This window comes from Bufo gargarizans, chromosome 4 (assembly GCF_014858855.1).
Source record: "Bufo gargarizans isolate SCDJY-AF-19 chromosome 4, ASM1485885v1, whole genome shotgun sequence".
In the NCBI taxonomy this organism is placed as follows: Eukaryota; Metazoa; Chordata; class Amphibia; order Anura; family Bufonidae; genus Bufo; species Bufo gargarizans.
Genome location: NC_058083.1, coordinates 31,972,336 through 31,985,234, shown reverse-complemented (window position 1 = coordinate 31,985,234; position 12,899 = coordinate 31,972,336). Strand labels below are relative to the sequence as shown.

The 12,899-nt window shown below is 47.0% G+C and overlaps 1 protein-coding gene across 1 annotated transcript in view; it reads right to left on the bottom strand.

The window, feature by feature from the left end:
* LOC122935159 (vomeronasal type-2 receptor 26-like) overlaps positions 1 to 10,125 on the bottom strand; it is a 51,520-nt gene extending 41,395 nt beyond the window's left edge. Inside the window, exon 1 of the mRNA XM_044290924.1 lies at positions 9,871 to 10,125. Coding sequence (XP_044146859.1) covers positions 9,871 to 10,125 — 255 coding nt within the window. The remainder of the gene's footprint in view (positions 1 to 9,870) is intronic.
* Between the last annotated feature and the right edge of the window lie 2,774 nt (positions 10,126 to 12,899).

Below are 12,899 nucleotides of genomic sequence, written 5' to 3'. Positions count from 1 at the left end.
CGCTCATCTACAGCCTGATCCAGCACTCTTCGCAGGGCACGCTCCAGGAAGAAAACAAATGGGATGAGGTCGCTGATGGTGTCTTTGGTGCGACTGACTAGGTTTGTCACCTCCTCAAAAGGACGCATGAGCCTACAGGCATTGCGCATGAGCGTCCAGTAACGTGGCAAAAAAAATTCCAGCTCCGCAGAGGCTGTCTTAGCACCCCGGTCATACAAATACTCGTTGACGGCTTTTTCTTGTTGGAGCAGGGGGTCGAACATTAGGAGTGTTGAATTCCAACGTGTGGGGCTGTCGCAAATCAAGCGCCTCACTGGCATGTTGTTTCGGTGCTGAATGTCTGAAAAGTGCGCCATGGCCATGTAGGAACGCCTGAAATGGCCACACACCTTCCTGGCCTGCTTGAGGACGTCCTGTAAGCCTGGGTACTTAGACACAAAGCGTTGTACGATAAGCTGGTCCGGTGTGGCTCTCTGCTTTCAGGCAAGTCAACCCCAAGACAGCATGACACTGTCGTATTCGGGATGTGGAATAGCCCCTGGGGAGCTGGGGAAATTCAGTTGATGTGCAGCCAGACGCCGCAGCAGAAGAGGACTCAGCCGAGGAGGTTATGGAAGATGATGGAGTAGGAGAAGTAGGCCTGCCTGCAAATCGTGGCGGTGTCACCAACTCCGCTGCAGAGACACGCATTCCATGCTTGTCAGCCGTCAACAGGTTGACCCAATGCGCAGTGTAGGTGATATACCTGCCCTGACCGTGCTTTGAAGACCAGGCATCAGTGGTCAGATGGACCCTTGCCCCAACACTGTATGCCAGAGATGCCATGACTTCCCTTTCAATAACTGAGTAGAGGTTTGGGATTGCCTTTTTAAAAAAAAAAATAGTCCGGGTACCTTCCACTGTGGTGTCCCAATAGCGACAAATTTTTTGAAGGCCTCAGACTCCACCAGCTGGTATGGTAAAAGAAGGCGGGCTAAGAGTTCCGTCAAGCCAGCTGTCAGACGCCGGGCAAGGGGGTGACTCTGGGACATTGGCTTCCTACGCTCAAACATTTCCTTTACAGACACCTGACTGTGGGCAGATGAGATGGAACTGCTGAAGGTGAGAGGCGGAGTGGCGGGTGGTTGAGAGGGGGCAAGGAGGACAGCAGTGGTTGACGTGGCTGAAGATGCTGGACCAGGAGGAGGATGGTGGCTTTGAGCTTGTGTGCTGCTTCTACTCGTCATCATGTGTTGATCCCATAGGCGTTTGTAATGTGCGATCATGTGCAAAAGCAGTTATACCTAGGTGGGTGTTGGATTTCCCACGACTTAGTTTCTTTTGGGACAGGTTGCAAATGGCATTGCTGTTGTCAGAGGCAGACACACCAAAAAAATGCCACACTGCTGAGCTTTGCAATGACGGCATTCTGGTGGTGGCAGCACCATGTGTTGATTGGCGTGCTGTCTGACTGACCCCGGGTGCCGATACATGCTGTCTGACTGTGCCACTAGCTCCTTGCGACGACCTCCCCCTGCTTCCAACTCGTCTCCTCCTTCTCTCTGTCTCCCCTTCTGAACTTTCCCCCTCTTCTTCTTCTCTTCGAGCAGGCACCCACGTGGCATCCACGGACACATCGTCATCATCAACCACTTCACTTGTATCTGACACCTCAGCAAAGGAAGCAGCAGTGGGTACAACATCATCATCATCATCACACTGTACGTCCATGTGTGTAATGCTGCCTGACTGAGACATATCCCTGTTATCTACATCCCCTGGCAATAATGGTTGCGCATCACTAATTTGATCCAACTGATGTGTAAATAACTCCTCTGAGGGATCAAGTGTAGCGGCTGTGGTGGCAGTGGTGGTGGTGTTGCCGGGCGAGAGAGTGGCAACTTGAGAGCAGGTGACCAAAGCTGAGCTGGAGGAGGATGGTGCGTCAAGGTTCTTAGCAGAAGCTGTTGAAGATTGGGTGTCCTGTGTAAGGCTACTTTCACACTAGCGTTCATTGTTAAAAAATGTCTAAGTGTCAAAGTAGCCTGAACGGATCCATCCAGACTTTTACATTGTAAGTCAATGGGGGACGGATCCGTTTAAAGATTGAGCCATAGTGTGTCATCTTCAAACTGTCACAACCAGACAGCTAAGAAGCTCTGACAGAAGCCTTTCAGAACCTCCTCCTTGAGTTTTCTTTGTTGTGGTGTTCAGTTCCTCATCTCGTTAGCCTCTCTCAGCTGTCATGTAGTTGGACTGATTGCATCCCTTTAAATTCCTCCCCATAATGCATTACTGGGCGGCTTATACTTCTTCCTGGAGTGTGTGTGCATGCTGATCCTATTTCCCAGTCTGCTACTAAGTTAAGTGCTGTACATTTATCTGTTATTTTCTGTTTGCTGGATCCCAGGTGACCCTGACTCCCTCCGTGTCTGCTGTAGGGAGCCGGTGGTCGTGTCCCCTCACTATTGTAGGGTGTTCAGGTGTTATATAGTCGAGGTACGTGGATATGCAACCATCCACCTTTGGGATTTTTGCATAGGCTGAGCAGCCAGGGAAAGTGCCAGGTCTTATGCAGGGGTCTCCCTTTTGGTTCCTTAGCTTTGGATCCAGTGAGTCATATATTCATGTTGCATTGTCTTGTTTCCTGTACACCTTCCGTGACATTATAAGCCGCCAAAACCGTCTCAAGCATGGATCCGGTTTCACTTTTGGCTGAACGCCTCCAGGGTCTTTCATTGGAGGTAGCTGATCTCCGTAGGACTTTTTCTCAGCTTCAAGTGACCGGTTCAGCTGGCGTTCATGGAGTTGGTTCTGAGCCTAAGATCTCGCTCCCGGATACGTTCGTCGGGGGTAGTGAGAATTTTGTGCGTTTTAGAGAGGCTTGCAAACTCCATTTTCGCCTTCTTCCCCATTCCTCTGGTGATGAGGAACGGAGGGTGGGGATCATTATATCGCTGCTCAGGAAAAAGGCTCAGTCCTGGGCCTTTTCGCTGCCGGAGGGGGCACTGCCCCTCCGTTCAGTGGATGAATTCTTTTTAGCCCTGGGTCAGATATATGATGATCCGGATCGTATTGCTCTGGCTGAGTCTAGACTACGTCTATTATGCCAGGGTAAACAATCCGCAGAGATGTACTGCTCAGAATTTCGGAGATGGGCAGCTGATACTGGTTGGAATGATGCTGCACTCCGAAGTCAATTTTGCCATGGTCTTTCAGAGGGATTGAAAGATGCATTTGCCTTTCATGAGAGGCCTATTTCCTTGGACTCTGCTATGTCTCAGGCCGTTCGTATTGACAGGCGTCTTAAAGAGAGAGGAGAGATCTCTCCTTCCTGTCATACTCAGTCCCAGGACAGTGCAGCGGTCTCATTCTGTGCGCAGGGGTCTCAGTCGCTGTCAGCCCCTTCTGAGTAGGAGCCCATGCAGCTGGGGTTGATTGCTTCTGACAATAGAAGATTCAGCCCGCATGGGAGGGTTTGTTTTTGTTGTGGAGGTATAAATCATTTGGCAAATGTTTGTCCCTCTAGGAGATTCAGGCAGTTTTCTGGGAGTAATAAAGAAACAAACAGGAAAAAATCTTTTAAAAATGTTCCGTCTGTTACTATTGGCAGGGTTGAGGCGGAAATTGAAGGTTTTCCATTTGCTTGTAGTTCCCGTTTTGTCCTGCCTGCTAGGGTGGCGCTAGAGAGCAAGAGCATTTTTTGTGAGATTTTTGTGGATAGTGGAGCAGCTGTCAATCTCATTGATAATTAATTTGCAAAAACTCATGGTTTCCAGGTATGCACTTTGGGAAAGGATATTCCTGTTTTTGCTATTGATTACGCTCCACTTTCTCAGAAATCATTAAAGGGCATAGTTCACAATATCCGTTTAATTGTGAGTGATGCTCATGTTGAGGATGTGTCATGTTTCGTCCTTAGCGGTTTGCCTACTCCCCTAGTGTTGGGGCTACCCTGGCTCACTAAACATAACCCCACCATTGATTGGCAAGCGAGGCAAAAAAATGGTTGGAGTGACTTTTGCAGAGAGAATTGCCTCACGACCTCTGTTTCTGAGGTTACTACTAAGACTGTACCATCTTTTCTCTCTGAATTTTCGGATGTCCTCTGAGAGTGGAGTTCAGGATTTGCCCCCGCACAGGGAGTACGATTGCCCTATTAATCTCATCCCAGGCGCCAAGCTGCCTAAATCTCGTTTATACAATCTTTCCCAACCTGAAAGGGTCGCTATGCGTGCTTATATCTCTGAGTGTCTGAGAAAAGGACACATACGACCCTCAAAGTCACCTGTTGCCGCTGGTTTTTTCTTTGTTAAGAAAAAAGATGGGTCTTTAAGACCTTGTCTGGATTTCAGGGAGCTGAACAGTATCACTATTCGTGACCCTTATCCGCTTCCTCTGATCCCGGACCTTATCTAACCAGGTTTTTGGGGCTAAAGTCTTTTCCAAATTAGATCTAAGAGGGGCATACAACCTGGTCAGGGTCAGAGAAGGAGACGAATGGAAGACGGCCTTCAATACCCCTGAGGGCCATTTTAAGAATTTGATTATGCCTTTTGGTTTGATGAATGCCCCAGCCGTTTTTCAGCATTTCGTGAACAGCATTTTTTATCATTTGATGGGAAAATTTGTGTTAGTGTATTTGGATGACATTTTGATTTTTTCTCCTGATTTCAAAACTCATAAGGAACATTTACATCAGGTCTTGCTCATCCTGCGGGAGAATAAATTATATGCAAAACTGGAAAAATGTGTGTTTGCGGTTCCAGAAATTCAATTTCTGGGGTTTCTTCTCTCCGCTTCTGGTTTTCGCATGGACCCCGAGAAGGTCCGCGCTATGCTTGAGTGGGAGCTTACTGAGAATCAGAAGGCGCTGATGCGTTTTTTGGGCTTTGCCAATTATTACAGGAAGTTTATTTTGAATTATTCCTCTATTGTTAAACCACTCACTGATATGACCAGAAAGGGGGTAGATTTTTATTCTTGGTCAGTAGAGGCGCGTAAGGCTTTTTCTAATATCAAGGAGAGTTTTGCTTCCGCTCCCATCTTGGTGCAACCTGATATTTCTTTACCCTTCATAGTTGAGGTTGATGCTTCTGAGGTGGGTGTGGGGGCGGTCTTGTCTCAGGGTTCCTCTCCTGCCAAATGGCGACCGTGTGCCTTTTTCTCGAAAAAACTCTCCTCCGCAGAGATAAATTACGATGTGGGAGATAGGGAATTGTTGGCCATCAAGTTGGCTTTTGAGGAATGATGCCATTGGCTAGAGGGAGCCAGACACCCTATTACCGTATTTACTGACCATAAAAATCTGGCCTACTTGGAGTCAGCCAAGCGTCTGAACCCGAGACAGGCCAGATGGTCTTTGTTCTTTTCTAGGTTTAATTTTGTTGTCACGTTCCGCCCTGGAGTTAAGAATGTGAAGGCAGATGCCCTGTCACGTTGTTTTCCGGGAATTTTGAAGACCCGGGTCCCATTTTGGCTGAAGGTGTGGTGGTCTCTGCTCTTTTTTCTGAATTGGAGGCAGAGGTGCAGGCAGCCCAGTCAGAGGCTCCTGATCTTTGTCCTCCTGGGAGGTTGTTTGTGCCTCTCGCTTTAAGACACAAGATTTTTAAGGAACACCACAATACGGTCCTTGCTGGGCACCCGGGGGCAAGAGCCACACTGGATCTCATCGCTCTGAGATTCTGGTGGCCTGCGCTTCGTAAGTCGGTTGAGGGTTTTGTGGCAGCCTGCGAGACTTGCCCTCGTGCCAAAGTCCCTCATTCACGGCCATCAGGTCATCTCCTTCCCTTACCCATTCCTTCCCGTCCTTGGACACATCTGTCCATGGACTTCATAACGGACCTGCCTCGTTCCTCGGGGAAGACTGTGATTCTGGTGGTGGTGGACCGTTTTAGCAAAATGGTGCATTTCATCCCTTTTCCTGGTTTGCCCAATGCTAAGACGCTGGCGCAGGCATTTATTGATCACATTGTCAAATTGCATGGTATTCCTTCAGACATAGTCTCTGATAGGGGCACGCAGTTTGTTTCCAGATTCTGGAAGGCTTTCTGTTCTCGCTTGGGGGTTCGGTTGTCATTCTCTTCTGCTTTCCACCCGCAGTCGAATGGCCAGACAGAGCGCGTCAATCAGAATCTGGAGACATATCTGCGCTGTTTTGTGGTGGGGAATCAGGAGGATTGGTGTTCTTTTTTTACCCTTGCTGAGTTTGCTTTAAATAACCGTCATCAGGAGTCCTCTGATAAGTCACCATTTTTTTGGTGCATATGGGTTTCATCCGCAGTTTGGGACATTCTCGGGAGAGGGGTCTTCTGGTTACCTGATGAGGACAGATTCTCCTCGTCTTTGTCATCTATTTGGCAAAAGATTCAGGATAATCTAAAGAGCATGAGTGAGAGATATAAGCGTGTGGCAGATAACAGACGTGTGCTTTGTCCAGACCTGAATGTTGGTGATCTGGTGTGGTTGTCTACCAAGAATATCAAATATCAAACTTCCTCCTGGAAGTTGGGTCCTAGGTTTATTGGGCCTTACAAAATCCTGTCTGTCATCAATCCTGTTGCCTACCGTCTTGATCTTCCTCAGACTTGGAAGATCCATAATGTTTTTCATAAGTCCTTATTGAAACCTTATGTTCAACCCATTGTACCCTCGCCTTTGCCTCCTCCTCCGATTATGGTTGATGGGAATCTTGAATTTCAGGTCTCTAGGATTGTGGATTCTCTTCAGTACCTTGTTCATTGGGAGGGTCATGGTCCTGAGGAGAGGATGTGGGTCCCAGTGACGGACATTAAGGCCTCTCGTCTCATCAGGGCTTTCCATAGGTCCCATCCTGAGAAGGTGGGCTCTGAGTGTCCGGAGTCCACTCGTAGAGGGAGGGGTACTGTCACAACCAGACAGCTGAGAAGCTCAGACAGAAGCCTTTCAGAACCTCCTCCTTGAGTTTTATTTGTTGTGGTGTTCAGTTCCTCATCTCGTTAGGCTCTCTCAGCTCTCATGTAGTTGGACTGATTGCATCCCTTAAAATTCCTCCCCATAATGCATTACTGGGAGGCTTATACTTCTTCCTGGAGTGTGTGTGCATGCTGATCCTATTTCCCAGTCTGCTACTAAGTTAAGTGCTGTACATTTATCTGTTATTTTCTGTTTGCTGGATCCCAGGTGACCCTGACTCCCTCCGTGTCTGGTGTAGGGAGCCGGTGGTCGTGTCCCCTCACTATTGTAGGGTGTTCAGGTGTTATATAGTCGAGGTACGTGGATATGCAACCATCCACCTTTGGGATTTTTGCATAGGCTGAGCAGCCAGGGAGAGTGCCAGGTCTTATGCAGGGGTCTCCCTTTTGGTTCCTTAGCTTTGGATCCAGTGAGTCATATATTCATGTTGCATTGTCTTGTTTCCTGTACACCTTCCGTGACACAAACGGATCCGTTCTTCATTGACTTACATTGTAAGTCTGGATGGATCCGCACGCCTCCGCTCGGCCAGGCGGACACCCGAACGCTGCAAGCAGCGTTCAGTTGTCCGCCTGCTGAGCGGAGGCTGAACGCTGCCAGACTGATGCATTCTGAGCGGATCCGCGTACACTCAGAATGCATTAGTGCTGGACGGAAGCGTTCGGGACCGCTTGTGAGCCCCTTCAAACGAAGCTCACAAGCGGACACCCGAACGCTAGAGTGAAAGTAGCCTAAGCCAGTCAACTATTTTCTCCAAATATTTTGGGTTCAGGGTACGTGGCCTCTGAACACTGGGCATTATTCCAGGGCCAGTGGAAATCACAGCACCACGAACACGACGGCCCCTGCGGCATGGCCTGCCTCTGCCTGTCATTTTTTATTAGATAAGTGGTACTATGCGTGCAAGGTACTGTGCCACCCTATATAAGTGGTGGGCAGTGGGCACAGTACAGTCTGTGTGGGCCTGACACACACGGGCTTGCAAATGGGATTATATCACAGACAAATATTAAATAGAATTTTTATTTATCTGCAAGGTATTTGTGAGTTAGTGACACCCTGTAACGGTATAAGTGGAGGTCTAGCCACTAGCCAGTGGCCACAATACAGTCTGTGTGGGCCTGACACACACGGGCTTGCAACTGGGATTATATCACAGAAAAATATTAAATATAATTTTTTTTTTATCTGCAAGGTATTTGTGAGTAAATGACACCCTGTAACGGTATAAGTGGAGGTCTAGCCACTAGCCAGTGGCCACAATACAGTCTGTGTGGGCCTGACACACACGGGCTTGCAAATGGGATTATATCACAGAAAAATATTAAATTGAATTTTTTTTTATCTGCGAGGTATTTGTGAGTGAATGACACCCTGTAACGGTATAAGTGGAGGCCTAGCCAGTGGCCACAATACAGTCTGTGTGGGCCGGACACACACAGGCTTGCAAATGGGATTAGATCACAGAAAAATATAAAATAGATTTTTTTTTATCTGCAAGGTATTTTCTGTCACACCCTGTATGAATGGTGTGCACACAGTACTGTCTGTGACTGAGCCTGCAGCCTCTCACACACGGGCAGGCAACTGCAATATATATATATATATATATATATATATATATATATAAATAAATAAATAAAAAAGCAGACTGTACCAGCCCTGAAATTTGCTTTTTGGGGTGCCGTCAGGACGCTGTCCTTACAGCAGATGAGTCTGTGGACACAGAACACTGCTCTAGCTAACGCTTTCCCTATTGAATCAGCAGCAGCAGCACTGCCCCTCCTCTCACTGAGAATGCAGCTTCCGAATGAATCTAAAAGGGATGCTGTCCAGGAGGTGGGAGGGTCTGGGAGGGAGGGTCTGCTGCTGATTGGCTGGAATGTGTCTGCTGACTGTGAGGTACAGGGTCAAAGTTTACTCAATGATGATGTATTGGGGGCGGACCGAACATTGCATATGTTCGCCCGCCACGGCGAACGCGAACAAGCGATGTTCGCCGGGAACTATTCGCCGGCGAACTATTCGGGCCATCTCTACTCCTGATGCTGCTGCCTCCTCCAGACTCTGTCATTGGGCCACTCTGTGGCCTCCTCATGCTACTTTCACCACACAACTATGTCATAGGGCCACTAGTGGACTTCTCATGCTGTTCCCACCTTCCCCACTTCATGACTGGGCCACTATTTTGCCTTTCGGCCTGGCTGACATCATTTATTTGACCCTTCTTCTGATCTGCCAGAGGGAAGGAAAAATGAGACGCACAACAGATCCTGTCTGTGTAGCAGCTGTAAGACCTGTATGGTCCCATCAGAATTGGCTTTTGATTTGGTAGCCAAAAGCAGGAGTGGGTACAATACACATTAGACATGCAAATATTCCATTCATTAAGCAAACACCTTTAATTGCTTTTCAATGGCTTTTATTGGGTTTCTACATTACAGTAAATTGGGGTTTCTACATGAGCTCTCCATAGTTTGGACACTCCGTGAAACCTTTGAAGGTCTCCTTCACACATCATTAGATAAAAAATAATAATAATAAATCAGCGACTTTGGTCTGCTATGCTCTCTTCCAGGTGAAAAATCTTTAAAACTGGCCTAAAAAAAAAAGCCATGTGAACAAAGCTAACCCACAGTGGTTGTATTTGATTACCTTATGACATATATGTTTGCAGGTAAGTTTAGCTGTTCTATTGTCATGCTTTATCATCTCTATTATAAGGATTGTACTATTTGTTTTTAGATGTTTTTCAGCAGTATACTGTAACAACGTTACTGGGCAGCAAATCCAACCAGGGGCAACATCTGCATGGAGTTTGTATGTTCTCCCTGTGTATTGCCAGGGTGCGACTGACTCCCTTGTTTCACAACCTTCCCTGCACCTTCAGTCCACTGTATAAGAAAAGCATATTGCAAGTGTTAGTTCTTTTTTTACCTGAGGATAGCCATAGATCCCAGTTATCTCCGCTATGGACATACTGGGGGAAGACATCAAGTGTCCGATAAAAGCCACCACGTTGTTCTTCTCATCACAGCTGTAGTTAGGGACGGCTTCTTCTCGTCCTGACAGTATACTCAGTGCACTCTGTACAGCTTTATGTTCTAACACACCGGAGTCATAGATCTTGTATCCCAGAGTGATATTAGGTAAGAGGTCAGATCTTCTGTTTATTTCTTCTATGGCGAACATGAAGACCAGGAGATGTCTCACCAAATGAACAGATGGTCTACAAGATGTATAAACATGATTACAGTATATTGACCATGTGTCTGTATACCAAAGCCATGGATATTATTTTTTTTTCATTTCCATGCTCCATATTTCCATGTACAAAGTTGTAGCCATAGATCTATGCAAACAGTGAGGATACATTTAGAAACATCTTTTTCAGGAACTGATAGACATTATAAAATTTAGAGGTACCTTGTTGCAGAAGAAATGCAACTATTACATAGTTACATACTTAAAGAGGACCTTTCACTAGTTTAAAAACTAAAAACTAACTATATCAGTGGGCAGAGCGGCGCCCAGGGGTCCCCCTGCACTTACTAGTATGTCTGGGCGCCGCTCCGTTCGCCCGGTATAGGCTCCAGTGTGTGCAGCTCCCTCTTTTGTACGGGGCAGAGTTTTTGTATTAGGGTTGTCCCTTGCTGCAGTGCTGGCCAATCATAGCGCACAGCTCATAGCCTTGAATACCCACAATAGAAGTTTAACTGGTCTATAATCACCTGTGGAGGGCCTAGAGCCGTTTGCCAACACATTTGCCTTGTATCAGTCATAAGGCACTATACCAGTCCCTAGAGAATTTCTAAAAATGAAGACAGCGACACAGCAGTAACTGAACCAAATTCTGTAAGAACTATTGGGTGTAATCCATTTGGACCTGGAGCCGAGCTAATAGTAATGTTAGTTAACTTAGTTTAAAAACATAGAATGTGTTGGCAGATAAAAACCATTTGGCCCATCTAGTCGTCCCAATATACTGAATACTATGAATAGCCCCTGGCCCTATCTTATATGAAGGATGGCCTTATGCCTATCCCATGCATGCTTAAACTCCTTTGCTGTATTTGCAGCTACCACTTCTGCAGGAAGGCTATTCCATGCATCCACTACTCTCTCAGTAAAGTAATACTTCCTGATATTACTTTTAAATAGGGTTGAGCGAACCCCAACTGTAAAGTTCGGGTTCGTACTGAACTTTTGGATTTTTGGACCCCGAACCCGAACATTTCAGTCAAAGTTCGGGTTCGGTGTTCAGCGATTTCTTGGAGCTTTTTGAAAGGCTGCAGAGCAGCCAATCAACTAGCTTTTAACTGTGTGACCTTAGAAGCCATCACAGCCATGCCTACTAATGGCATGGCTGTGATTGGCCAGTGCAGAATGTGACCCAGCCTCTATATGAGCTAGAGAAAGGGTAGCGCTGCGGGTGACTCTGCTGTTATAGTGTATTTTCTGTTTGCTGGTTCCCAGGTGACCCTGACTCCCTCCGTGTCTGGAGTAGGGAGCCGGTGGTCGTGTCCCCTCACTATTGTAGGGTGTTCAGGGGTTATATAGTCGAGGTACGTGGATATGCAAACCTCCACCTTTCGGCTCTTTGCATAGGCTGAGCAGCCAGGGATAGTCTCAGGTCTTGTGCAGGGGTCTCCCTTTTGGTTCCTTAGCTTTGGATCCACTCAGTCATATATGCATGTTGTTTTGTCTTGTTTCCTGTACACTGTCCGTGACATTATAAGCCGCCAAAACCGTCTCAAGCATGGATCCGGTTTCACTTTTGGCTGAACGCTTCCAGGGTCTTTTATTGGAGGTAGCTGATCTCCGTAAGACTTTTTCTCAGCTTCAAGTGACCGGTTCAGCTTGCGTTCATGGAGTTTGTTCTGAGCCTAAGATCTCGCTCCCGGATACGTTCTCCGGGGGTAGTGAGAATTTTGTGCGTTTTAGAGAGGCTTGCAAACTCCATTTTCGCCTTCTTCCCCATTCCTCTGGTGATGAGGAATGGAGGGTGGGGATCATTATATCGCTGCTCAGGGGTAACGCTCAGTCCTGGGCCTTTTCGCTGCCGGAGGGGGCACGGCCTCTCCGTTCAGTGGATGAATTCTTTTTAGCCCTGGGTCAGATATATGATGATCCGGATCGTAGTCTAGACTACGTCTATTATGCCAGGGTAAACAATCCGCAGAAATATACTGCTCAGAATTTCGGAGATGGGCAGTTGATACTGGTTGGAATGATGCTGCACTCCGAAGTCAATTTTGCCATGGTCTTTCAGAGGGATTGAAAGATGCATTTGCCTTTCATGAGAGGCCTATTTCTTTGGACTCTGCTATGTCTCAGGCCGTTCGTATTGACAGGTGTCTTAGAGAGAGAGGAGAGATGTCCCCTTCCTGTCATACTCAGTCCCAGGACAGTGCAGCGGTCCCATTATGTGCGCAGGGGTCTCAGTCGCTGTCAACCCCTTCTGAGCAGGAGCCCATTCAGCTGGGGTTGATTGCTTCTGACAATAGAAGATTCAGCTCGCATGGGAGGGTTTGTTTTTGTTGTGGAGGTATAAATCATTTGGCAAATATTTGTCCCTCTAGGAGATTCAGGCAGTTTTCTGGGAGTAATAAAGAACCAAACAGGAAAAAATCTTTAAAAAATGTTCCGTCTGTTACTATTGGCAGGGTTGAGGCGGAAATTGAAGGTTTTCCGTTTGCTTGTAGTTCCCGTTTTGTCCTGCCGGCTAGGGTGGCGCTAGAGAGCAAGAACATTTTTTGTGCAATTTTTGTGGATAGTGGAGCAGCGGTCAATCTCATTGATAATCAATTTGCGATAACTCATGGTTTCCAGGTGCGCACTTTGGGAAAGGATATTCCTGTTTTTGCTATAGATTCCGCTCCACTTTCTCAGAAATCATTAAAGGGCATAGTTCACAATATCCGTTTAATTGTGAGTGATGCTCATGTTGAGGATGTGTCATGTTT